At 39.3% G+C, this 27,699-nt stretch overlaps 1 protein-coding gene across 1 annotated transcript in view; it reads right to left on the bottom strand.

Moving 5' to 3' along the window:
* Positions 1 to 27,699, bottom strand: part of LOC123962924 (glutamate receptor 1-like) — a 91,008-nt gene that overhangs the window by 61,674 nt on the left and 1,635 nt on the right. The window contains exon 2 of the mRNA XM_046039427.1: positions 21,193 to 21,327. Within this exon, the coding sequence (XP_045895383.1) occupies positions 21,193 to 21,327 (135 nt within the window). The remainder of the gene's footprint in view (positions 1 to 21,192; positions 21,328 to 27,699) is intronic.

The following is a 27,699-nucleotide window of genomic DNA, read 5'->3' on the forward strand; positions in this document are numbered from 1 at the left end:
ACTAAGACAGATGCTGGTCCACCCCAAAGACCGCACACCCAAACACAAGAAAAGCAATCTAGTGTATGCGGTCCAATGCAGTGAGGAATGCACAGACCTGTATATTGGGGAGACTAAACAACCACTACACAAACGCATGGCTCAACACAGAAGGGCCAACTCCTCAGGTCAAGACTCTGCAGTCTACTTACATCTGAAGGACAGAGGACACTCGTTTGAGGACCACCAGGTGCACATTTTAGACAGAGAAGATGGATGGTTTGAAAGAGGTGTCAAGGAAGCATCTACACCAGGGTGGAGAAGCCGTCATTGAACAGAGGAGGGGGTCTACGCCACCACTTATCCCCCACTTACAATGCTGTTCTTTCATCACTTCCCAGGAAACTCAACAAACGTCCTAACGACTGTAACGACTGTCGTCACAGCAACAAGGAACATTAACGAACCAGCGGTATCGATGACCCGGGCCAACGACCCCACTGAGGTTAAATAGCTGAGTTTCCCTGCCAGTCAGTCAGAACTAAAGAAGTCCTTTGGATGAGGGACGAAACATCTTCCAGTATCTTCAACCAAGTCCAGTTGCCCTTGACTTTAACCTTCGTTGGATAGCCCTCATTTCAATGGAGCCAGTGCATCAACACAGCGGGGGTGCCAACTCAGGGGGCGCCATTAAAAAACGCAGGGCTGTCCAGCAAAAAAGTGAAACTCAACATTTGCAGCAACATAACATCATCCAGAAAACACTGCAGTGAGCAAACAAACACATTCTTTGTAACGTGAACGCTGTATTTCTACTTTATACCTTACAATTATCAATAAGAAAGATTTACAGAAACACTTAGACATTGTATGTTGCTGGTCAATGTTTTATTAGAGCTGTTGCTGTCACACTTTTTCATTTTTTATATATCATTTGGCATCTATCACCTCCTGTAGCGTTTGTTCTACAAACTCCATTTCAACTTAAAATTGTACATCTTCTTCAAGAGATGTGCGTTATTATTTTTATTGCTGATAACTGCAGTGATTGATTTTATATTAATATTTTCATGCATTTTACAATGAATGGGTTCCTATGGGAGTAGAAACTCAATTTTCAGTTTTCTCCAACCTACTAAACTTTATTAAGACCTTACTCCTAGAGCATATGTCCAGCTGTTCCTGGTGTTTGCTAAAAATGTTTTGTTTAGGAGATATTTGCTTCCAAAGTGAAAGGTTTCACAGCTTTTTGAAGATTTCATCAGTGTGTCACATGACCAACTAGAGTGCGGAGCCGAGCTTTTCACAGCCCAGAAAAAAATAATTAAACTGCTCTTTGTCACACATTTTTATCTGCATAAACATCTAAGCATACATAAGTTTTAACTGAGGTAGTCTGTGGCCTATCATAGTTTTTTACCACTAGGTAATATATTCCTTTTTTTCCCAACTTGTATGGACATGACAGTTCTATGTTTACATTTACCAATATTGGTGTTTGTGTATTTCTATTCTCCTGTAAATTGTTCTTGGAACATAAATGACACATAAAGTCAAACTTCCTGCACATAGAGCCAAAAAAGCCACTTACGGCTGTAAAGAAATTACCCGGATGAATGCATGTGCACCAGAGACTTCCGCCTCTGATAACTTGAATGGGGATAAAATTACTTAATTGTGCGGTTCTTCTAGTCTTTCCAAAGGAAGTAGATAACTTAAGCTTAAGGTCTGTATCTGACCTGCTGAAGTGTCTTTGAGCAAGACCCTGAAATCTTACCAGCTCCAGGGCTGACCTCTGACCTTACAGCTAGACAAACTCACAGGACTCAAGATTCAACTTCGCAGCTGCTGAAATCCAACATCTGCCATTTGTTTCATGCGTTTTAAACACATATTTTCCCAAATTGTTTCTCAGTTGACTTGGAAAAAACAAAAATGTTGACTCGAAAAATAAAATCTATTTTCTTTTGTTTCCTTAAATGTTCTCTCTGAGTAAACGCCATCTCTCCTGACTGTAACTCTGGCATCTGATGTTGCTTCTGTTTTGTCTGACATGAAATTTAGCTTTAAGACGATTAATTAAAGATAATCCCCTTCTCTCTGCTTCGAGCCCTTGTATCTGAACACCGGCTCTTTCATTTTGTCATTATTTGCCAAATTGTGTTGTTGAAGATCTTTCCAGGCGTTACATGCAGCGCTGCAACACTATCCTCATTTCACATTTCAGGCATTCAGCTGAGCGTGTAACTGCAAGTGAGTCCTCAAGGGCAAAATGTCACCAGCAAACCGAATCAGCTTTCTCTCTCCTTTTCTCTCTCTCTTCTCTTTCCATCGGGTTTCCTGCCTAAATGTCTCCAACACAATGCATTCTTTATTTTTTATTTTGTACACCAATAAACAATAAATAACAAAAACTACGGGGAGCGGGGAAATCGTGTCCTATCCTTCTGTCTTCTCAATCTGTAGGCTCCTGATAAGGGAAGTCCTGGCAGCAAAACAGAGGAGAAACACCACTTAATTTCCCCTCCATCTCCCTCCCTCTTCCTCCTCCTCCTCCTCCTCCTCCCGTCTTCATCTGAACCTGTGGGAGGGCGGTGAGTTAAAATGTTAGTTAGCTGGCTCTCATGGAACTGCTGCTCGGCAGATAGAGAACAAACTTAAAAGGACTGACGATACAGAGGAGGGTTTCTTAACCTTGTACTCTCGTTGGTCTAAGCACAAGACGCAAGACTATTTAGGAATGCCACCATTTGGCATGTGAGCGTTGATTTACATATTTAAGGACAGTTTTACACAATGTCAAGTTATTTGTATTTTTTGTGTGTCCACTGCAAAGTTACTCTTTGTATCAGTTTATAGGTGCGTTTGACTTCATGCGGCGCTGCGCAGCACTGACTTAACATGCTGGACTTGTCCGACTTTGACGGCGCTGCAAAACGTCACGTTGTCTCTTGATAGTACAACCTTGAGGGAGCAAGGCGGCTGGAGTTGCTTATCTCTGACTGCACCAAGTTGGAACCACCTTTTGCCTAATCTCGCGGCAGTGTTTTTAAAGCACTGTGAGGCTGTACTCACCAGGATGCCAACATGCTCACAATAACAATGGTGCGCTGCTGATGTTGAGAAGAAATTATGTTTTCTATGTTCACGCCAGGGCTTGAAGTGGAAAAGTAGGTGTCAGTACTCTCCGTTCACATGTGGATGATTGCTGTCAACAAGGGTGTCACACTGTGTTGAAAAGTGCTGGCGACTTTAGGGCTTAGATTAGGTGTGTGACCATACACTTGGGTCATGAGACTAAGGCGAGATGATCTTCTCTTGTTTTGAAGAAATATTTGATGGTGAAATGTGTCAGTTGGGGGTTAAACTCTTAAATTACTGCATTCTTAGACATTTTCTGCACCAATTTATGGTGGAAATGTCTTTATTTATATGAAGGGAAAATATAATGGAATACAATGCAGCAATCAGCAGGTTGTTTTTCTTTAGCTTAAGTTCCTTTTTTTTGGACTGCATGTTTTCTTAATGTGCAAATAAACCTTTGTCATTTTCATTTATTTAACATTTCTAATATTTATTTCATAATATTATTAACAAATGCTTTCAAAAAGTAATGAAGAAATTCTGATTCTGACACGACACCTATGGCGGTCGAACTGTTTTTAATGCCCAGCCTCATCCAGGCTGTAATTGGTCGGTTCACAAAAAGTGACATTGATGAGCTACATTCTGCACACGGCTGCCAGAAAGGCACCGAGCTTCTCCCTCGTCTGCTGACAGAGTTTAGCAGGCAGGCGAGAACGGGAACACGTAGCACCCAGAGAATCTGATCTGGAGAGGGCAGAGGAGAGGACCGGCAGTTTGGGAGAAGTCCCGGTACGCCAAAGAGTAAAATGTCGAGGTGCCGGAACCACGTGCCGGTGTGGACCGGCCCACTTCAAGCTCTGGTTCACACTTAGTTTAGTGTGTTAGCATGCTAAGATTTGCAGTTGAGGCCGATGGGAATGTCACTGGTTTTGCAGGTTTTGGTCATAAATCCAAGTGTTGGACAACTTCTAATAATAACTTGATGGTGCTAAATGAAAAGCCAGAAGATCACCAAAGTTATTTAAAATTCATTCTGAGGGGAACATGAACTCCTGAAGTAAATGCCAATCGGTTGTGTTGATATATTTCACAGAATAAGCAGACATTTTAGAAATTGCTCAGTCTGCCAAATTTTCTGCATGGAATTATTTTATACTGCCATTCATACCCCTCATACAAATATCTATGTTATGTCTATAAGCCCACAAATTACACAAAATAGTATATTCATGTATCTGAATTATTCAAATAACAAATGATTTTTAGTAAAAACAAAAAAAACAAAGCCTATCTGAATTAAAGTTGTGGAACTGTCCGGTTTGTTCCACGCTTCAGTATCAGATCATGATCAATCTTTATCCTGCACTGCACAACTACCCTGGTGAACCACAGCAAATGTCTGAATCTTGAACTGAAACTTAAATTTCATGCATTTTCATTAACCAATAGTTGAACATGTTATCAATAATACATTAATTGTTAATATTTGATAAGATGCAAAAAGCACGTCTGTATTACAGTTTAAATTTTTTGTTTTTACTTTTCTAGGAGGACATTAGTTATGTGTAACATTAATTTATGGAGCACAAACAATTTAAACCGAAGCGAGCCGGCACTCAATCAGCGAGTCCCCACATCCTTTCAAGTTTACAGGTTGTCTGTTTGACTGCTCCGGACTCGGTTAGCATTTCAAACGCCAGTCGATGTAGTGCCATGTAACTGTGACGTAATTGACTGCTGAACTTCAATCAACAACTTTTAGTAGTTTTGTCAGATAAGGAAAAACAACTATATCTGATTTACAGCAACGGAGAAACTTCACATTTTGAGTTTGCAGCTGTAAACTCCAGCAAGGACTTCTGCTTCTAGACAACCTTTTTTAATTCTACAATCCTGTAGGTGAACCTGTGAGTGATTTAACAGCCCAAAAAATTACCTGAACAAAAAAAAAGGGACTTTCATTTTCTGTGCTCTGAGGACTTTTCCTTCATTTTATTCGTCTCTGCTGACGGATGGATTTTCTGCTGCTGAGCCCAAACCCATTTCTTCAGACTGAAGAAAAAGCTATATTTTTTCATGAAATGGTCCCATCCTGGCTTTTTAATGTGCAGTAGGGTGTGAGTTCATGAAGCCATCAGCGGAGCCTCTGTCTGTGTTAACACGGGGTCACACTCAGGTTAGAGCTCCATTCAAAACCCTGTTACATGCTCTATTAGACTGAGATGCTCGCTCGACCGCCTTGTCTCTCTTTCTGCCTCTCCCGATTCAATTCATTTCTCTTCTATTCAGTCCACCTCCATTCAATTCAGTCTGATTTGCTGGCGTGAATGCCACATGGTGTCATATTGCCCAAGTGTCTGACTCCATTTGGTTTCCTTGATAACAGGATGTGTTTATTGTTACAGCAACACATTCATTAGCATCCAGACTTCTCTCTCTGCTTCCCCCTCTCCTCTGATGGTCTACATTACTCTAAAGGTCGTGACCTCTGTCCTTGTATCTCTGAGGCTGTGTTCGAGATCTCGTCAGGTAAAAAGCAAATGACATTTTTCACACGCTGTAAAGCCACACATTCATTTTCTCCTGCAGTGAAATACAAATTTATAACTCATAAGACTCACGGAGCGAATCAACTCCGCCCAGCCGGCGTAACCTGCTCGCGCTGTGAGTCCAGCCAGCTTTGACGAGTGGTAACGTAGCTGGTAGAGTCTTGCATCATAAACATCTAAAAACTGAAGCGCAGCCTGCTCTGTTTGGGACTGTGAGCTGCACTTTATGAGCTACTGAAGTTAACGTGTGGAATTGCAGTGAGATTTCTGTCTAATCAAAAGTGCTTCATTTACTTTCATATTAGTTCACATTAGTTTCATATGCAGCATGCAGTCCCAAACTGCGTCAGGGTAAAGCAGGGTAAAGGGCAGGTGGACTTCTCATCAAATGATGATGTTAGTCTTTTGATATTCTGCCTTTTTTTTGGACATGTCAGAGAACACAAATCTATGGGAGAGATTTTAAATGCGCAGAAAGTTTTGAACATGAGCAGAAAACCTGCTGAAACACAGGAGCTTTTAAAGTCCAGGAGTTTCTAACTAAATTAAAATTTAATAATTTATCATTGAGGTGACTAAATCAGGACTCAGCAGGGATGATATTACATGATCGTTTCCAGGCTGTATTACTTACTTCTTCAGTTCTAGCACCACTCTTGTTTTATTTTCACAATTTTCAAATGCTATTTTATCAGTAAAATCTTTGGGGCGAGAAATCAACTTTGTAGATTTCAAATATTTGCATTTTCAACTTCGGTAACCTACCTAAGCACTGTGGTAGCTAAAGTATACAAGATAATGTACATAGCCAGTGACAAACACTAAGATAGCACAACACAGCTTCATCCTCCTCCTCATCCTGACACAGCTCAACAGCCTCCATTTCTGCTTCTCGGTGAAGAATACCTGTGCATCTTTCATCTTAATTTTACCTTAATTCTGTATATCAGACACAAACCTAGGCTAAATAAATATCGCCTTTACGGTTAAAACAACATGGGATGCAAACAGCAGTGTCCTGTGTCAAAGGTGCATGCTTTGTATGCATACCCAACCACCCTAAGTTGTCTTTATTTTTACCACCCGAGAGGATAGTAATCATCTGTAGAACCACATGATGGTGCTTGTCAGGTAAACAAACATAGGCTGTTTAAAGCAATTTAAACAAATCACTAATGCTGTTCTTTATCTGGTGAAGACAGACTCTTAATAAGTGATGTGTCTCAGCTCCCAAAACACTATGGTCTCATAGAGGCAGAGAAAAATACAAACTGAAAACGTAAGATAATAAACAACAGCAGTGGCACTTAATAAGCATAAATAAAGAAGAGAAAAATAAACAGCATGAATGCAGGGTCTGCAAAATATTAGCGGGAGAAAACACTGAGTTAAAGAAAAGGCAATATCAAAAGCATGAAATATATGCAAATGAGAATAATCTTGTGAACAAATGTGAAGACCTAAGCAAAGTGGAACAGTTCGGAAATATGAGGAAATGAAGAGATGAGAAATTAAAAAAAGAGAGACAGAAGAAGGTTCAGTCCTCCAATAACAACAGAAACAGTCTGACAGGTGTGAGACTCATCTCAGGTTAGTCAGCGACTGTCTGACGGTGACGGCTGAGACAGGCAGCTGGCTCTGCATTATGTGCGTGTGTCATTCTATATAACAAAGATGACTGCACGGCACAAATCGCCAGAACAAGAGCAGAAAGTCTCTCGAGCGCTGACGTTGACTGTGCACTCTTTTGTATCTGAGAACCGAACGCACCTTTTTACATTTTGTTCCAACAGAAAATGATGCGAGTTGTTCCCTGACAGATGCTGATAACAGAAACAAAAGATGTTTTTGTTTTGCTTTGTCAAATCGGTCGACCATACACTACTGCTATGTGAATATTAGTCCGTTGTAACTATTTTTGTTGGAAGATATATTGCCCCATAATAATTACGATGAACGATTTTATTGGTTTTTTAAGATCATTTGCATTAAGCATTAGGGTTGTGTCGGTTGATGCAAGGGGGAGATAAGGTAGACAGAGAAACTCACTGCAGACTGTATATTTGAAGGAAAATAGGGAAGGAGAGGATCAAATGAATTATTTAAATATTTAAAAGATTGAAAAAATATATTTGGATGTTTCCTATACATTCAATAATTTGTGGTGGCCCACCACAATAAGAAGATAAGATATAACTTTATTAATCCTCCGTCGAGGGAAATATCCGTCGACATAGCAGCACAAAGGAATATAAAAGAACAGATGCAGTATTATAGAAGTATCAACAAACTATATACAGTATTCAATCAATAATAATTATTTACAACCAGATAGATGTCTGAAATTAAATGAAATCAGGAATAGTCTCTCAGTTTGGTGCTGTGGTGTCGTGGAGCCTGATGGCTGACGGCACAAATGAGCCTCCAAAGTGCTTTGAGGCTCAGGGCTGGATGAGTCTGTGGCTGAAGGAGCGCCTGACCAGCATTGGCAGGCGCGTATTGATTTCTGTACATTTTTCACCATTTAAATCCCCTTCCACTGTAGAGCTGCGCCTTGCAGCCCACAGCAATGGTGGTATAGTGGGGAATAAGGACAGGGACCGTTAATTTTTATTGATATCGATACCCTTATTGAGAATGTTTAATGATCCAATTCTTTATCGATACTATTATTTGGTGAAGGTTATTTGGTAAGACCATGCAGTAGGCCTGCACGGTGTGAGAAAAATATTCAGTGTGCAATAATGTTTTTATATATTGAGATGACATATGACTTGTGATAAATAAACATGTACTGAAGGGTGCATTTAGCTGCCTGGTTGTTTTTAAATTAATTACAGAATTAGAATTTAATATTTTAAATACAGCTAAATGTTGTTTCTAGAGCAGCAACAATAATTTTTACCTCTTCTTCCTCCTCCTCTCTGCTGGTATTCACTGCTTGCAGGTAACGTTACCTAGTCTGAGCCAGCAGCTGAGTTTTAAGACTACAAACCAGGCTGTGCTGCAGATAATCAGCTTTCTCTTTAGCTTGAATAAAACAAACAGGATGACAGACTGAGGGCAGAGATGATTTACTTTACACACAGCTGTGTTGATAAAGTATTGTCTTTTCACTTGACAAGGTTTTATTGCATGTACTTACAGTAACGAGCGTAGCTGTCGACAACTCAAGTAGTTTGGAGTGAACTTAACTTCACCGTCTCCACCGCGACGGCGCGGCGTCTCGCTCTGCTGCCCCTGTGTACGCATGTGTGCAGGAGCTGACAGAGAGATCCTTTTAGAACAGGGTCTCGATCCCCATCCCTAGTGGTGAACATAGCTGCCTTCCAAGCATTTGACCCGGGTTTGATTGTCTGCCATCGCAGGTCGTTAGTTTCCTGAGCTCTAAATCACAGTGCTTGGTGTTTTATGCTGCTTTGCCTACCATAGCACGTATCGACAACCCTAACCCATGTCCATGTGCATGTGCACCCCTAGTAGCACATTTCAGTAGTTAGCACATACCAAGAGAATCCAGAGCAATGATTTCATAGTCCCACTCGCTGACCTGGAGGCATAGCTGTAGCTAATGAAGCAAAAGATGTAAGAGAGCTGCCAACACAAAGGCTGTGGAAGAGCCAGCTAGGGCATAGGCAACAGGTGAGATTGACAGCAAACACAGATGGATAGAAGCAGGTCAGGTCAGGAAAGAAGTCATTTCTATTCCTCACTGTTTATTAGTTTGACATATGAAGCAATGGAGCAGTTCTATTCCTTTTCAGGCTCAATGCCGAATCTGTGATAGACTGAAATTGATCTTTTAATCCATCGTCAACCGCTTATCCTGCATACAGGGTCACAGGGGGGGCTGGAGCCAATCCCAGCTGACACTGGGTGAAAGGCGGGGCACACCCTGGACAGGCCGCCAGTCCATCGCAGGGCCACACATAGACAAACAACCAGGACAATTTAGGGTCACCAATCAACCTAGTCCGCATGTCTTTGGACGTCGGAGGAAGCCGGAGCACAGACACGGGGAGAACATGCAAACTCCACACAGAAAGGCCGGGACAACCGGGGTTTGAACCCGCGACCTTCTTGCTGTGAGGCGACTGTTCCGCCCTGATATTTTAATATTAATACTAATTTCCAATAACTCTAATTTCTCTAAATTTTAGCAGTCAAAATGTTGTACTGTACACCATCAAGAGCAAACAATACACTGAATAAGGATGAAAACTGTGCTTCCTTTTTTTTTGGTGGTTAAACTGGTGACTTCATCTCCAGTTCTGTGGAGATTATTGTGAAATGAAATGTAAATACGCCTCTTACATCACTGACTGTTCTCATTGGATTGTAAATACCACTGAATCATTGCATTGTATTGGCTGAGGTTTAAATGCCTACTGAACAGTTTTCTCTGTACAGTAAGAGCAGATGTTGCCATGTTGTTGCACAGACTCACAGCGTTGAAGCAGCAGAGATGCAGCTGCAGGTTTTTCTATGAAGCTCACAGCTCATTTCATTCATATGATCTGTGTGTGCAGAACTCCCTCGTGGTGCTCGGCTGCTCTCCCACCATCCCCCTGCACAGATGCACCCTACTGTCTATACTGTTTTCTGTGTACTACTGTGTGCATGTACTGAAAAATTACATCAAATCCACGACCCAGAAGAAATGTTTAATTTATACTTTTCACACACAGACGTCTATTTCATTCAATAAATTATTAATATAAAAGTTTCTTAAAGTTATATAACGTGTCTTATTTCTAATTCCATTTTATTGTCTGCATTATTTCTGCAGTGAACATTACAAATTTTGTAGTCATCCCGCTATGTTGTCACAGGGTGCTCTTTATTGTGAAGCAGGTGAAGGAAAAGCAATGTATTCGTCACAGAGGTTGTACCACGGATATCTCGCAGGAACTACGACTGTTAAGTTTCTAACTGTTTCTAAAAGACAAAGATAGTTTTGCATTTCTGTACTTCTGTACAGGGTGCGAATTATACAGTGACAACCGGGGGGGGGGGGTCAAAAACGGAAACCCAGTACAGCCCAGGCGCGTGAACTAAAAGCTTACAAAGCTTTCAATATCCTTGCTTATTTAACTAATGTCTGCAGTGATAAATCAAATTCATTACACCAGTTGATGGGTGCCCCATACCACACGGCAACTTTTGTAGTCAGAGGTCACCAAGTATTCTAGAGCAACACTGCCAGCAAGTCAGACCCACAACAGCAGACAATCATGACCGCTCAAACCAGACCCACACAATGCTGAACCAGAACCCAAGACACTATCATAAAATACAGGCTGTGTTATCATCTCTAATTCCTAATTCTTATCATTCTCATCAAGTTTAAAGCTCCTTTTTAGCAAATATCTCTTTTCCTCTTGCTCATGTTGACTGTGAATGATGTAATCTGCGTCCAATAAAGCAGCAGTCAGACACTGTTGTTGGGGAACTGGGAATTTGTGGGAATTGCAGAGTTTAAACAAACGCCATGTTTAAAGTGAAAGGACTCACACAAGACTTCAAATGAAATAATAAACTCTATATTGATGTAAAAATCTCTACAATAACTAAAAATCTCTACAATAGCTAATCCCCAATTTTGCACGCCTCTGGAGCAATTAGGGGTTAAGTGTCTTGCTCAGGGTCTTGCATGTGTCTTATCCACTGTTCCATCACCACCCCTAATCTCAAGGCTTATAGGTTACTAAGAAGATGTCCTACCATTCAGTGAGTTTGTTCAACATTGTTCCCATAGCCCATTTTATTTATGGTGCGAGTCGATCTGTGACTGAAATGTTGGAGTTCCACGAGACATCCACAAAAATAAAACTAAATAAAGCTAAAACACACTAGCCCAGTGGTCGGCAACCTATTCTGTGACATCCAGTGTGCCAGAAGTGTTTAACGCACGTCATTTATTTTTAATTTATGCACAAATAGTCAGTTTTAATTAAAGTTTGACCTTGTTATTAATAATAATAGACGTATAATAAATAGGGCTGTCAAGCAATTAAAAAAATGTATCTGAATAATTAACTTGTTTGTAGTTTTGTAATTAATTTATAGAATTAATTGAAATGAAACACACATATTTATATTTGCCGTGATAAACATTTAAAATATTCTAATCCAAATAGATTTTGGTAGATGAGTGCATCAATGATAATAAACAAACTTACTTAGCTAAACATCTTTATTTCCAACATCCATAACCTTTTTTCACTGTTCATATGCATTAACAATGCCAACATTTTTAATAAAAAATACTAACAGCGTTTTTGTGCTATTGAAGACCTTCAAGAAACTTTAGGGCGACACCTGCCTCCTCAGTTTGAATAAGTAAGAGCAGGTCAAGCGTGGTTAAAACTTAAGTCACAGTGTAAACTCCCAACATGTCGTGAGTACAGTCAGTCAGAAGGCTAAAATAGTTACAGATGCTTCTTGTGCCAACATTTTTTCTTCTAAATTCACATTCTTCACCACATTTACCTTCTCTTCTGCACTTTGTGTCACACAAACCGGATGAAAAGCAAACTCCTTTGGTCGACGCCATTGAGCCAGTCAGATTTCAGCAAAAACGAGGATCAGTCCAAGTTGGGAGGGGCCGCTCGTAGTCGGCCAGCCCGGTCGCGTATCATACTACGATTAATCCTGTGTTAAAATATAAGACACTGTTTTTTTCTATATTTCTATTATTTTGACAACCCTAATAATGATGTCGAAATTAATTCATCAAGGTGGTTGATCGTCTGTTTTTTCACTAACTTTCTGTAATAATAAACAACGGAGCGGCATATGTTTGAGTTTTCTTTCTCACGTGCCACTTAAAATGTCTCTGCGTGCCCACCTAGCGGGAAGCTTCCGGTCAGCGATCTGATGCAAACGCGGAAGTCCCTGAAACCTGCATTCTATTGAACGGCCAGCAGGGGGCGACTCTTCTGGTTGCAAAAAGAAGTCCGGCTCCATTAGAAATAATGGGAAAATGACCCTACTTCTCAGCTGATTTATTACCTCAGTAAACACTTTCCTAATAAATTTACGCTCTCAGTCGCTAGTTTCAAGTCTTCTTCAACACTCATTCATACATTTAGAAAATTATGGTCCCATTTATTTTAAAATAGACCATAAAGCAGTTCCGGAAAAAAACGTAATCTAAATGGCAACCACCCAATTCAAAAATGTGACTGATTGGTCCTTTAACACCTAAATCTGAATACAACAATGAACCGGCCAATGTGATCAATTCACAAACACAGAAAATGGATCTCTAAATTGGATCATGACTGACTGGCACTTCCCATCAGCTCAGGCTGAGCACTGATATAAACCCTGCATCTCCCAGTAACTGACAAACATCATTTTCTTTCTTCTTCATACCCTTGGATAATTTGTCTTAGATTGATCTTTGCTGATGCTCTTCATTTCTCCTGAGGGGTGGTTCAGGAGAATCCGATACGATTCAGTAATGTTAAGGAATATGATTTATTTCACATGAGATAAAAGAAAAGACAATTGTGAGCAGCAGACGTTTCCTGTGGGCGACAAAATGTCTGATAAGATCACTGTGACACACTGCGTTGTCCTGGCTTTGGCTCCAAATGTTGGAGCTTGAGGAGAATCTGAGTTTCATAAAGATATTGAACAAAACAAATGTCAGCATGCCACAACATACCATTTAACATGCATTGCTGTACACTTCTATTGTAATTTAGCTAGAATCTGAGCAACCTCAACAGTGTCAATGGTCTCTGATCTAAAACAGCCAAGGATTGAACCAATAGTTCAGCGGTCTGCAAATAAGTCTGGCATCGGGCCAAAGTTTTTTCAAGCCGTTATATAGAACAGTCAAATTATTTCAAATCTTTGTATAGGCTATTTGTGAGCATGTTCAGCTTAGTCAGTACTGTGAGAGACTCCCGGTTAGGACACTGCAGCACATGCTCACAATAAAGCATGTGCTGCAGTGTGTGTGCGTGTCCCGGCGTTTGGTCCACATCCATAAACCTACATCCATCCATCGTCAACCGCTTAGCCTGCGTACAGGGTCGCGGGTATCCATAAACCTACGGACGCTTATTTTCATTTCCCTGAGGAAATTCAGGGGAATCCAATCACACGTTTACTGCTGGGTGTGCCAAGCAGGCCAGAGTCTCTTTTGAATGTCGTTCAGAACTCTTCAAAGTAAAAAGCTTTCAATAAACTTGTCATAAAGTATTGCTGCACAAAAAGCTGTCGCGCTTTTATTTTGGAGGCACAATTTCTTAAGAGGAAGTGATTATGTGAGTAACTTAATGGCATGACTGAGATCTATTTCAGCACAAGCCACTATCAAATTTTTTTATTTTTCTGCTATTAAAGCAATCTGGCCGCAGTCCAGATGTTATTGCTGGCGGGCCAGTTCTGGCCCCCGTCTATTGCCAACCACTGCAATAGTTCGACATTTTGGGAAATGGGTCATTCCACAAAACCAGTACGAGTCCCTCCATTTTCAAAATCTACTTTTAAATTTCAATTTCCCCTTTAATAAAGTGTAAAAACATTACATACATTTCATCTTTATCTTGAATATTCTCTTGTTTTTATATCCCTCATGACCTTCTATGAAAGTGTACTTTGGATATGACTAATGCTCTTTTGCTGTTGATGTTTTTTTCTAAATAAATTGTTTCCCAGTTTACCAGGAGAACACAGTCCACAGTTCTTTTGCGCTACATGAAGTGGTGAAAATGTCATTGTATTATTATATCAGACCATCTGTCAGTCCTGAATCTCGTCATCATTGAGACTAATTCCCGACAAAAGTAACTCTGAGCTCAGTCTGAAGTGTCAGATGCAGCAGCTCTGAGGAGTGAGGCTCTGCTCTCAGAGAAATATTTGTTTTTCTACCTCAGATGCAGCCATGCTGCTCCGACTGCAGAGTCTGTCTCACAGGAGGCAGAGCTCAGTCTGCTTTACATTTCACACAACAACAGACCGGGGAGAAAACAACAGACACAGAGCGGGAGAGGTGGAGTATCATAGTAAGAGAAAGAAAAGGAGAGAGAGGTGGATCGAGAGAAAATAAACACATAATTTAAAACCGGAAATTTGGGTAAAATAATCACAATATTGCCACAAAATGCATGTTAGTGAATAGATGAAGTTTCCAGAGCGATGAGGAGACTGTAACCTTCTTTACATTAATACATGAAGCTAAAAGAGATATCGTATTTCCATCATGTTTTCCACTTGTGTTTCCATCGTTTGAGCTTTGACACGGGCTCTTCTAATGACGTCATCCTGTTGTTTAATGGCACCGATTGGAGAATTAGCTCTACTAACTCCACCCAGGCCCGCTGTCAGGGGGGGGGGTCAAAGGGTACAGATGACCCCAGCCCAAGGCCCAGGAGGGGCCCATGAAAAGTTCTATGGTTGACCCTTAAACGGGATCAAGTACAACACTTTACTTACTGTCTTAGGGCCCGTGTCCACCAAAGCGTTTTTTTTCTGACGCCAGCGTCTATTTTCAATTCATTGCAATGGGAGCGCAACGTTTTTCTGAGCTGGTAAAAATGGCAGCAGCGTGACGAGGCGCTGAGCGTCTTTTCTGCGCTGGGCGCTGAGCGTTTTTGAGTTGAAAAATGTTCAACTTTGGGAAAAACGCTGCGCTCATCACTGTCACTTTTTACCCAGCCGTCCAATCACAGTGCAGGAGGGGCGGGACAAACACCACACCGAGCACATCTGATCTTGAACGAAACGATGTGCCTCCTCGCAGAGGCATTTCCTCGCCGCAAAAACTCATGAAACCCGCGTACTCTCATGTTTCAGTCTTCTCTTCATGCAGAGCAAGGGCCAGAGCAAGCAGGCCTACATACTTTCATCGCCTCCACGGAAATTATGTATCATAGCAACCACAGCATCTGGAAGAAAACACACAGAACAGCAGGCGGCGTTTTCAGCTGGCAAAAAACGCTTTGGTGGACACGGGCCCTTACATCGCTACCTAAACAATTTAGATGTATTTACATGATAAATAAATGTATTGTTATCATTAAAACATATTGTGTTTTAATGATAACGCTGTTTGTGAAAATTGTACCGCCTAAAGATTTGGCCGTTCAGATGTGCCGGACCCGCTAATGTAAAGCCAGTCGCTTTGAGCGAACACTGCAGCTTGTCAGGGGCCCAGAAAAGAGAAGCCAAAACACACAGAGGGAAATAAAATCAGGCCAATGGCCAAATTTCTGTTTCTGAGTGTTAAGAAGCTCCATGTATGTCTGACAGTTGTACGTGTATGTTTCCCTTTATATTAATAAAGATTATTAACAGCCACAGGTTGTACAACCTCAAGAAAATTGACCTACAGTAAACATCAGTCAGCAGCACATCACAAGTCATAGGATACAGCTGCAAAGATGGTTACGATGCAATAAGCTGAACATAACAAAGCTGACAGCCATATGCTCTATTTCAGTTCTGCACAAAATCTAACCAATACGTTGATTAATTTAGCCCTCAGGATTGAAGCTGATAACCGTCACAGTCTAATTTGAATTTATTTATTTTTTTAAAATAAAACTGACTTGACCTTTTGTGCTTTATAATCATATTGAGTACATAGACTGTATAAAGGAAGATTGAGAAATTGAATGCATATGCGATATGCGAGCATGGCCTGGATGAGTCTGCAACACTGAATTTGGAAATGGTTCTTAGTGTCACGATCCCGTCCCGAGTGCTGGGTTTTTGTGTTTTGATTCTGAGGGTTTGGTTTTGTACCTGCATGTCAGTCCTGTCATCTGTTCCGTTTAGTTCTGAGTTTATTCATTTATCAGTTAGGTATCTGTTATATAGTATATGGTCTTGTATCCAGCCTCCGTGGTCTGTGTTGTTCTGTTGTTTAGCCACCCCGTCTTATTAGTTAGAAACCCTTTTGCTTTGCTGTTAGTTCAGACTTAGTTTTAGTTTGCTTGTTCCCTTTAGTGTGCGTCCTCTACCTGATGTTATTGTTTGTCTGGTTATTATCTGTCAGCTGGTGTTTAGCTTTAGTGTTCACTCCTGGTCTGTGTACTTCTGTGTTTTGCCCATGTCTATCTGAGTTCTGTTTTACCTTAGCTTCTGTCTGTGTTCCTTGTTGGTGTTAGTTTATTCGTGATTTGTCCGCTCCTATTAGTTTATTTATATTACTCTGATGTTTAGTGTGGAGTAACTTGTGTTTTGTCTTTTCCCCCCCTCAGTATCTGCCTGCCTGCTAGTCTCTGTTTTCCCTGCTGTGTCTCCGCCTGCCTCGTTAGCCTCATGTCTGCCACCCGTGTTGCTCCCGCCCTGCTCGTTAGTCCATGTGTACATATACCCGGTGTTTCCGTCTAGTCTTTGTCGGGTCATTGCAGTGTTTTTTTGGTGTGAAGAAGCTCTGTCTGTTTTGGCTATTTGTCTGTAATTCTGTCGGCCTGTATTTTGTGTTTTCCCTTGCCCTTGTGGATTCTTCTTGGGACTCAGCCACTGCTTGTAAGCGCGCTCGCCTTTTGTTTGTTTAATTAAACTTTTGAATTATACCTGCTCTGCACGACTTGTTTGGCATTTGGGTCCACCTACCTGCCTCACCACGACAAACTGTGACACTTTGGGACTCCATCTGTGTCACTGTAAGGCTAATGATGATGTTGATGAGGGGCCTGACTTGTAAAGTTTTGCCCCACTGTCCATAATTTCTAATGGCTGGCTCTCCATCAATTACTATTTTAATAATATTCATGTAACAGTAGCGGGTGGAAACACACGTTCACATTTTATTCTCTGGGGTAGATGTGCTACACTTGATGGAAACCTGACTGTGATATCATCATCATTAACAACTATTTCTACTAACAAACTGCGTCAGCTTTAGTCCGTAGCCAAACAACAAATGGAAACACTTAAAACGCTGTCTGCAACTGGACGTGGTTCAAGATGTTTTGCTTCTTCAAGAACCGAAGAAAAAAACTGTGTTGTCTGTTTAACATGCTCTCTGCATGCCTGTTTCATTTTGATGTGTTTGATGAGACCCTATGACCCTATGACACTGGACTATGGTACGCGTCTTAACCACAAGGTCACCAAGACGCCCCGACAATGGGCTATTTTCTGCAGTTCAGAAACGCCAACAAAGTGGGGAGTCTTCAGATAAACAATAATACTGAGAAGTTGTTTTTAGACAGGCAGATATCGAGTCAGTGACGGACAGGCAGTTCTTCCTTTCAGCCTGGAAGCTGTGTAGTTACTAATTTAGGCCATTAGTCAGCTATTAAATGTTAATTTTAAGTGATACTGACTATACCACCCATGTAATATAGTACGAACCATTTCCTAATAAACTTTTATTAAAATTTAAAAAAAATCACAAGTTTCTTTGACCTTTCTCTGAGTTGTTGGAAATAAAATTTAAAAAAAAGTTTTAACGATTATGTGTGAGATATCCTCTTTGACAGCTTGCTGCCTAGAGTACCAATACAAGCCTGGAGTTCACTTGGATTAGACGTAGATGATAATAAAAAATAAATTCCAACCTTGATTGTTTATATGTAAATGAAAAGGAGAGAGAGAAATGAAGACAAGTGGCGTCACAGGAGAAGACAGGAAGAGACGGAACAAAAAGGGCAAACAAGAGAGACAGATAGAAATATAGAAAGAGACAGAGAGAGAAGTCTTTGTCAGTAGTATCCAGAGGGCAGGTGGGATCAGCTCAGGTGCAGCAGCTCCCTCATTCAGACTCTGTTCACGTCTGGTTTAGAAAAATAACCCGCAGCACCGAGCAGAATCAGGACACGCCTTGTGTTTCATTCTGGGTTACTACAACTGGGGTCCTGATGAGTGGTGGAAAGTGACTGAGCACATTCACTCAAGCACCTGTTCTTTACCTGAGTATTTGCATTTTCTGCAACAACTACATTTCAGAAATAACAATATTGCACTTTGTTTTCCCACGGCATTCATTTCATAACTTCAGTCAGCCGTTACTTTACAGATTGAGATTAATAATATAAACTATAATCATCATATAAATTATGATGTATTATTCTGGATTAAGATGAGATAAGACTTTAATGATCATCCCTAGGGGGGAAGGTCACAAGCTACACAACAGTGACAAAGTCATTCAATTGAGCTTCACCTTTACCAGCTGCAACTAATCCAGTAATATAACACAGATTTTTTGGAACTGAGTCATTCTGCATAATGTGCACTTTAACCTTTGGTACTTAAGTAAATTTCTGAGTCTTACATGCAAGTAAATTAAATATCTTTGGATTTGGGGCTGCTGGTGAGCAGAGCAAAGCCATTGCTGGCACACTAAACATTTTTTTATGTAATATTAGTGTGCATTGTCCCTGTTAAATGAACATAAAATAAATGAATTAGAGTATGTGAACAATTGTGATGAACTTGTTTTACTATTTCCAGACAATTTATAGAATAAGTGATTAAACTGATTAATCTATAAAACGAGCCACAGATTCAGTGATGATGAAAATAATCGTTGGAGCTCAACTTCTTTCTAAAGTTGCTTTCACACCTAAACACTTTAACGTTGGGTCAGTTAAAACAAACCCTGCTTTCTGTTTCAGCCTGTTTGGTTCACTTTATTTAGTTTGGTGTGAAAGCTTCTAATCAAAACAACCAAACCAACTAAAGCAAACCAACCACAGGATTTGTGATGACAGCACAAATGTGATTCTAGCATAACTCAAAAGCTAATGTACTATGCACTAACTTGTGCTGATTGTAAACTGTCAAAGCAGCAATCTCTGTAAGCCATGTGTATATTTCTGCAAGATCATTTGGTAACCATATGCATCAGTATGTAAGTCCAGGGATGTTTTTCCTAATCCATCAGAGAGTGAGGAGGAGTTATACCACGATGTGCTGAGCTTGTTTCTTACTCCGTGAAACAAGTGAATCTGAGTGACTGTAGTGCAGCACTTGGTACAGACGTTTATGTTCCCCTCAGGATTTTATCTAGAATTTACAAGCAATATGTAAACAATTAGAAAATGTTTATTACAAACTATAACATAGCTGTAAGCAGATTTAAATTCAGGTGTAATAAGGCTGGCTGGAAAATTCAGCTTTTTTGACAGAACAAAAACAAGGTCAGCACATTGTTCTCTAAACCTACTGTGCTGAACGTTCCCTGGAGCCAGAGTCCATTTAGCGCTGAGCTCCCTCTGGTCCCTCTGGTCTATGTCCACTTACTGCTGGCGTCTGCTCTTTTAAAGCCCACTTCCATTTAGTTTCATTCTACTTAAATCCCAAGTCTGCTGAATGAAGTCTGGATGATGGAAGAATGATGGACTGACCTATGATGGTGATACAGCCTTTACAAACCTGCAGAACAGACAGGCAGGCAGCAGGGAGTCTAAACACATCTAGTGTAAATGTGACGGAATTGTGTTTTTCTACAGGACTCCCTTGTAAAAGAGACTCAATGGGACTATTCCTGTTTACATATTACCACTAAATCCAAATGATGCATTCACTAGCCACTGGGGCAACAAAAATAATAATATTTTCTTAATTTGTCACGGAAACATCCACATTTTCTGAATTCCCCAAAGCCCAACGTCTTACAAAATCGCTTGTTTCATCTGAGCAACAGTCCAAAACCCAAATATTTAGCTCAATATCTCATACAATAGAGAAAAGCAGCAAATCCCCATAATTATCGAGCTAGCTTGTTTGTGGCAAATAAACACGGATTGCAACAACAATCCAGTGGTCAAATTTGTGCAGACGCACCTTAAAAAAAAATTAAAAACACTCCCTGCACAAACACTTTGCTTGTTTCTGTTTAATATTCGTGAAATTCCATTACGCACAATTTCCTTTCTCTCTTACAAGAAATTGTTTTATGCAGAAAATAATCTGATAAATCTCAGTTGCCAGATCAAAGCTGCACTGAGTAATTTTGAAGCGTTGGCAGAAAACATAGAGCATAGTCACTCATAGAAACACACCACTTATGTATCATTGGTGTATAAGTTAAAGCTGGGGTAGGAAATTTATTTCAGAAGCAGTTTAATTGTATTTATTTATGTCATTACATCCCAAAATCAATTAATAAATCAGATACTCTGACACAAAAATTGTGTTGATAAGACCGTGGGTATTTGTTCTGTGAAGTTGGAAGTTATTTAGACCCGTGTTTTGAAACTTTGTGCGATGTTATAACATGTTGAAATATATTAACAAAACATTTTTTCTCCTTGTTGGTTGTTTCACAATCGTTACAACTTGTCATTAACAGGCAGCTGACCCTGTGCTTCATGTAAAAAACATATTATTATGGTTTTGTATTTCTCTGTAATGTAATGTTAAATCTTTTGTCAGCCCTGAAACTTAAACAATTTCCTGACACCCACAAAATAGAAATTTACATGAAAAAATTAACATCTCAAACGTGCAACGACTGGTCGACTAATTGCTTGAACTTGACTAAGAACATTTTTACAGTTATTTTTAGGGGCAGCCATAGTAATCAGAGGCATCCTAGAGCCTCCACATTTAAAAACATTTTTTAAAACCCCACTTCTGATGATCAAACTTCTGAACTTACAGGCGTAGGTCATGGCGAAGCTGCTCCCTGTGTCCACCATGTCCACTTGTGGCACCAGTTTGGGGACCTCCTGGTGTTGCGCCAGGGCAAAACGAAAAACCTCGTATTCATGGGAGCCGGTGGGGAAAAGGCCTCCTGTTTAACAAACACACACAGTTGGCATTATTTTCTCCAAGCACAGAGGAAGAAAGGACATTGAAAGTTAAATGAAACGAAATTAAATGCAACAGCAGATGTATGTTCTGTATTAAATTCAAAATCCTGCACACAGAACCGCTCATCAGTTTTAGGACTACAAACTGCATCACTGCATTGATCAACTTAATTCTTCAGCATTGAAATGGCTGTTTGATAAAGTGTTGCCTGATTATCTGATTAGTCACACAGCACTGTGAGTCTACAATCTTCAGCTGCTGTATATTTTAGAAAGCTGATGGAATCCAGCTCGAGTTTGCAAGCAGGATTTTTACTAAGAACGACTACTTTTCGCTTGTCTCTACCAGTTAGTTTACAAAGCAGACAAAAACAGCAGATGGGCCAACATGTTGTTACAGACATTTGTGAACAAAAAAAACTCAATTTCCACATTATGCTCTACGAGCGCTGGTGACCCCAAGATTTAGGTCACGGTTTCATTTTCTACAGTGAATGAAATAATCTTGGTCGTCACATGTCGCTGATTTTCATAAATCAAATTAGATGGAACATCAATGTTTCACAAATAAGTACCGGATGTTCATGAGTTCAGGCTTAAAAGGCAAAGGGAGGCATGTGAAGCAGTTATTGGTTTGTTTTCTGGGTTTCACCATCATGATAACTTAAAGGTGCCCTGTGGAGTTTCCTTGAAAGGACAGTTTCTGTTTACATTCAGTGTTTCTCACCAAAAAACCCATTGTGTGGATCCTTGAGGTCTAATAAACGTGATGATTGAAATTTCTTCCCTATAAAACATTTTCAACATTTTAAAGGAAAACATCTTGGGGGAAAAAACTCAAACAGTGGGAAACAGCTAACCTGGCATTGTCCAAAGTACGGCTAGGCAATAAAACAATAATGTTAATAATTTTCCTCAATAACAATATAACAAATGTTCAACAACTGTTTGATTTAATTCATTTGAATCACGAACAAATTAGCAAAACATTTTTTTCGATTAAGATATTAATTTTGTTGAGGAAAAGGGGCTAAAAAAAGATTTTACTTAATTGTACCAGCGGGGTAGCACGGGCGTCTTATAAAGGCATGTGTTTCACTCAGTGAAAAACCTGGTATTACGTCACAAGTTGCGGAGACGGTGGATACAAGCACAGAGCAGGTAAAGCAGCAGCGAACATACAGAGTGCAGATGTTGGTTTCGGTTGTTTGATAGGCTGCGTCATTAATAAGCTGGAGGGCGGTTGCACCTGCTGCTCAGGTGGAAAAATACGGAAAAAAGATGACTTCTGTGTCTTTTGGGCGAGTTTATATTGCTGATGGAGAAAGTAAGGGAAGCAGAGAGAGTAAGAGAGGCGGGGCGAGCGTGAGTGTGGGGAGAAGAAAAGTCAGAGGGAGGTGCAAAGCAGGTAAATATATAAATAATAATAGGCCAATAATAATAATGTCCGTGGTAATTAAAAGCTACTTTCACAGGGCAGTATGTCAAAAACTAAGACTGACTTTTTTGTTGCACCGACTCAACACTGTGATGTCTGTCAGCCACTGGCGATGGAAGGTGGCACCGCCAAACCCCAAGACCTTTACCTTTTGAATAACTGAAACCCTTTATTGTTTACATATGTATTTATATATTATATATTGCTAGCAGCCTTTTTCTTTCCTCCTTGCTTTTGTTAGCACGTTGCTATGTTTCAGTTGATTATGGAAAATGATCAGCAGAAGTGCATCTCTCCATGGCGCTACTGGTGGTATAAAACACTACAGGGTACCTTTAAAAAAAACAAAATGGTTGCTCCAGGTTGCTTCTCCGAGCACAATACATTGTAGCTCACATCACAGGGTGAGTTTACCACTGTCACTAAAAATAAAGACACTCTGATTTGCAGTAATTGCTGTTAAAAGCCTCTCAGCATAATGGTTTTTAGGGTCACAGGGAAATCATCTGAACACTTAAACTCGTTGAACCTCTTCTCTGTGGTGAGGTTGTTTTTTTTTTTATATTACTGTACAGCTCTGGTGTTTTCAGCTGCTAAATTCAAATGATAAAATTACCTTTTACTGTCTTTTTGTGCAGAAGCTGTCATGACCCTTTGTCCTCTAATCTCCTACGGTTGAGGAAAAACAGCCCAAAAACACTGAACTCTTCGCTTCTACCCTGATTTCCTCTTACCACCAATCTAAATGCTAAACCTTCTGCAGCTGCAACAATTTCAAAGAAAACCAATCAGCACATTTTCTGATAAAAGAATAATAGTTTTTTAAAGCAAATTCTCTGGTTATAGCTTACTAGTTTTCATTGACCACTATAGTAAATTTAACATCTTTGGTTGGGCAAAACAATACGTTTAATTTACATTTACTATACATACATTACATACATACATTAATATACATTTAATGACATCAACTTGGGTTATAGTAAAATGTGGAGGCCATTTTTCTAATGTTTCATAGATCAGGTAGTGAGACGATTAGGCGATCTAATAATCGTTAGTGAGTAGACTTAAGTCACAGTAATTGGTTGTCCTCACTATCTGAAGACTTAATCTACACATATCTGGATCCTGAGTCATTCCCAGGCCAGAGGATTTCCACCTAGTCCTGGGTCTTCCCTCATTACATATCTTGTGCATTATTTCATTCACATTAAACTTAATAATATTTCAGTAATATTAGACCACAAACTCCAAGAATTTCCATTATAACCAAAGACAGATAATGAAATAGTATTTATACTCCAATCATGACATACAACTGTTCAACTTAAATGACATGCTCTGATTGTTTGCTACAGGTCTACATATTTTACTCACCATGAAATAGACTACAATCACAAATAAATGAAACGAAATGCAGCTTTAATCAACTTAATTTGTAAACTGTAATGTTATAACAGTAAGTTACATTACTGTGGCAAATTATACTGAATAATATTTTAAACGCAACACTTTTGTTTTTGCCCCCACAAAAGGACTATTTCTCTCAAATATTGTTCTGTGTTAGTGAGCACTTCTCTTTTGCCGCAATAATCCATTTTGGAGTGGCCTTTTATTGTGGCCAGCCTAAGGCCTTTTATTGTGGCCAGCCTGAGGCACACCTGTGCAATACCCATGCTGTCTGATCAGCATCTTGATATGCCACACCTGTGAGGTGGATGGATTAACTTGGCAAAGGAGAAGTGCTCACTAACACAGATTTTGACAGATTTGTAAACAATATATGAGAGAAACAGGCCTTTTGTGTACATAGAGAAAATCTTAGATCTTTGAGTTCAGCCCATGATGAATGGGGGCAAAAACAAGTGTTGCCTTTATAATTTTGTTCAGTATAAGTTAACTGCTCCTTTAACTCACTTTTAAACTTGATAAAACTTGGTAAAACTGTGAAAAGACATTATAATTTCCCTCTATATTAAACACAATAACAAACAAAATACTGACAAATCTTGTGCTTTTGTCAATGAGATACTAAATCAACGCAAAATACAACGTTTTACGTGGTTTAGAAGATATACTCAGTATTAACACTAATGTTACACCTTCAAAATAAGAGTTCTGACATTCATACCATAACTAAAGGAACAAATAATGTCACGGACTCAATTCACCATGAAATGAATAGATAGCAAAACAACAAATTCCTTGAGTATAATAGACTATGTTGAATTTAATTAAACAACAACTTCTTTGCAATGATGTGAGAAGTATTCAGATCCTTTACATACAATACCAATAGGCTACCATGCATTGAAAATACTCCCACTAGTAAGTATTGAAAATATTACTTAAGTAAACTATCAAAAGTCCAGATGCGTGTTTAGACATCTGGGCTGTCTGGACGCCTCATTTTACTGTTAAATACTTTTGTGGGGTGGATTATTTCATAACAATGAACATTTCATAGTTTATATTCAATGAACTCATGACGTGTAAAATCTTAATCCTTAAACTAGTTACTAAAGTTGTCAAATACATATATAATTATATAATTATGTAGTGGAGTAAAAACACCTGTATCCATGAAATGTAGTGGAGTTAGCATGAAATTGAAATACTCAGAACCTCAGACTTATAAGTAGTCTACAGTAGGCTGCTTATAAACGTACGTACTTGAGTTTCCACCACTGCTTGTTAAAACACTGCATTAAAGTGACCACTAAAACAATACAAATATCACACAAACTCATATTAATAAACAAAGCAGTGGTAACATGAGACATTTTTAACCCTTAGGCTTGTTTAAAAAGTACAATGTACTACCCATATTCACCCACTCAAAACTACTCCCACTATAATAGGGGGATATTATAAGAATATTATTAGAAGAGTAGCCTGTATGAGTTATTCATCAGTTATACACGCTGGAAGCAGTCCATCTGCTCTGACAGAAGGGCTCACTGAGTCAATAAACATAGAGAAAACCAATGTGATTTTTAATGCAGAGGCTGAGGTTTGCAGCCTCGCAGGTTCAGATGCACACAGACTGCAGGAGTGATTTTAGTCCGGTTAAAATGCAGGTCAGTTCAACCTGATGCTACATCAGCACCCAACCTGAGAGGAAACTGCAGCGGGAGTCTGGACCAGTGGTCCGATGAATCACATAACTTCATTTCGGGAGAGTCACACACTCTGCAGCCCAAAGCTTTCTGATCCACACTGAATGTGACCAAACCAGCCAGGGTTCAAATGGGAATAATAGAGCTGACGGAGGATTCATCCAGTGTACAAATGTCACAGGAAAGTTTTTGGACAGGGACACATTGAGATTATTGTGCAATTACTGATATTGAATACAGAAAACTAGAATTGTTGAATGCTTTAAGTGCCGTATACCAAATTATTCCCTAACCCGTATCTTACAAGACACTTCTAGAGCAACAACGCAATTAATTACATTAATTATTATTAATCCATATCAGAGAAGTGTTTTTATCATGAACAGTACAGTGTTCTCTGCCAAAGTCAAGTGCTGTACTTACTTGACAGTTTTTAGGTACTTTACTTGTTTATTTCCATTTCAAGTACAAGTCATGCATTCAAAATTTTACTTGAGTAAAAGTACTTAGTACTAGCATCAAAATATACTTAAAGTGCCAAAAGTAAAAGTAGTCCATATGTAGAATGGCCCATTTCAGATAAATGTATATTATGTTATTAGATTAGGATTACGGATGCATTCCTTGTGAATTTCTCCTCCAGGGATCAATAATATATTCTCTTTTCTTAATATATAATTTTACATCATAATTTATTTGTTGAATATATTTTGTATTAACTATCTCAATCTGCAAAGTAACTAAAGTTATCAAATAATAGTGAAGTAGCAAAATAAAAGGTTTTTAGTAGTTGTAAGTTGCTTTAAATAAAAGTGCCTGCTACATAAATGTAACTTAATGTAAAGAAAATGGAAAAAAAAACTCAAGTCAAGTACCTCAAAATTTTACAGAACGTTACTTTCCACCACTGAGCCTATCTTGCCACTGGCAACTGAGGTAGACAAGAGCAGCACTGATGTCTGTGGGGTTTTTTTTTATCTTGGTGTTGTTTAAAAATGAATTTCATTTTGTGTTTCATTGCCCAAAATACAGTGACCTGAGGTGACTGCTATTTGAAAAATAAAAGATAAAATCAACAGTACAGCAAGATTCTGAATAACTGTCACAGTGATCAGTCACCCATGCTGCAGGAAAAAGCTCGAGTCAACACATAAATATCATAGAAATACTATAAAAATTAATGCAGGCTACATTCTCCCAGTTCTAACAGCCTGGAAGTCTCACAGGAAATATTATAGGAGCCATTAAACACACTAAGCCACGATTATTGTAAGAATTTACAACCACAAGCGCTACAGAGCACCTTTCCTTCTAGGACAAAAAAGCACACTACCTTATTAAAAGAATAGCGAATGAAATTGCAAATGTATAAACTTGCAGCTGCTGCGGTTATTTGTCTGTGTTGTTGTTAAATGATTTGTAAAAATCTGCACCTATAAATACATTATGAGTTGATAACTATATGCTACAAAACACCATGAAACACTCAAAGTGGAATATTTTAGGATTTTAAATAGGAGTCAGAGCCTCTGTCCATGGTGCTGAATCCTATAGTATTGCTATGTGACTCTGTCCATGGTGCTGAATCCTATAGTATTGCTATGTGACTCTGTCCATGGTGCTGAATCCTATAGTATTGCTATGTGACTCTGTCCATGGTGCTGAATCCTATAGTATTGCTATGTGACTCTGTCCATGGTTCTGATCCATATATAAATATTTCTATATGACTCTATATGGTTCAATTTCATATAATCAGTTGAAAAGAAAAAACGTATTACTGTAGTTTTAAGATG

This window comes from Micropterus dolomieu, linkage group LG23 (assembly GCF_021292245.1).
Source record: "Micropterus dolomieu isolate WLL.071019.BEF.003 ecotype Adirondacks linkage group LG23, ASM2129224v1, whole genome shotgun sequence".
NCBI lineage: Eukaryota > Metazoa > Chordata > Actinopteri > Centrarchiformes > Centrarchidae > Micropterus > Micropterus dolomieu.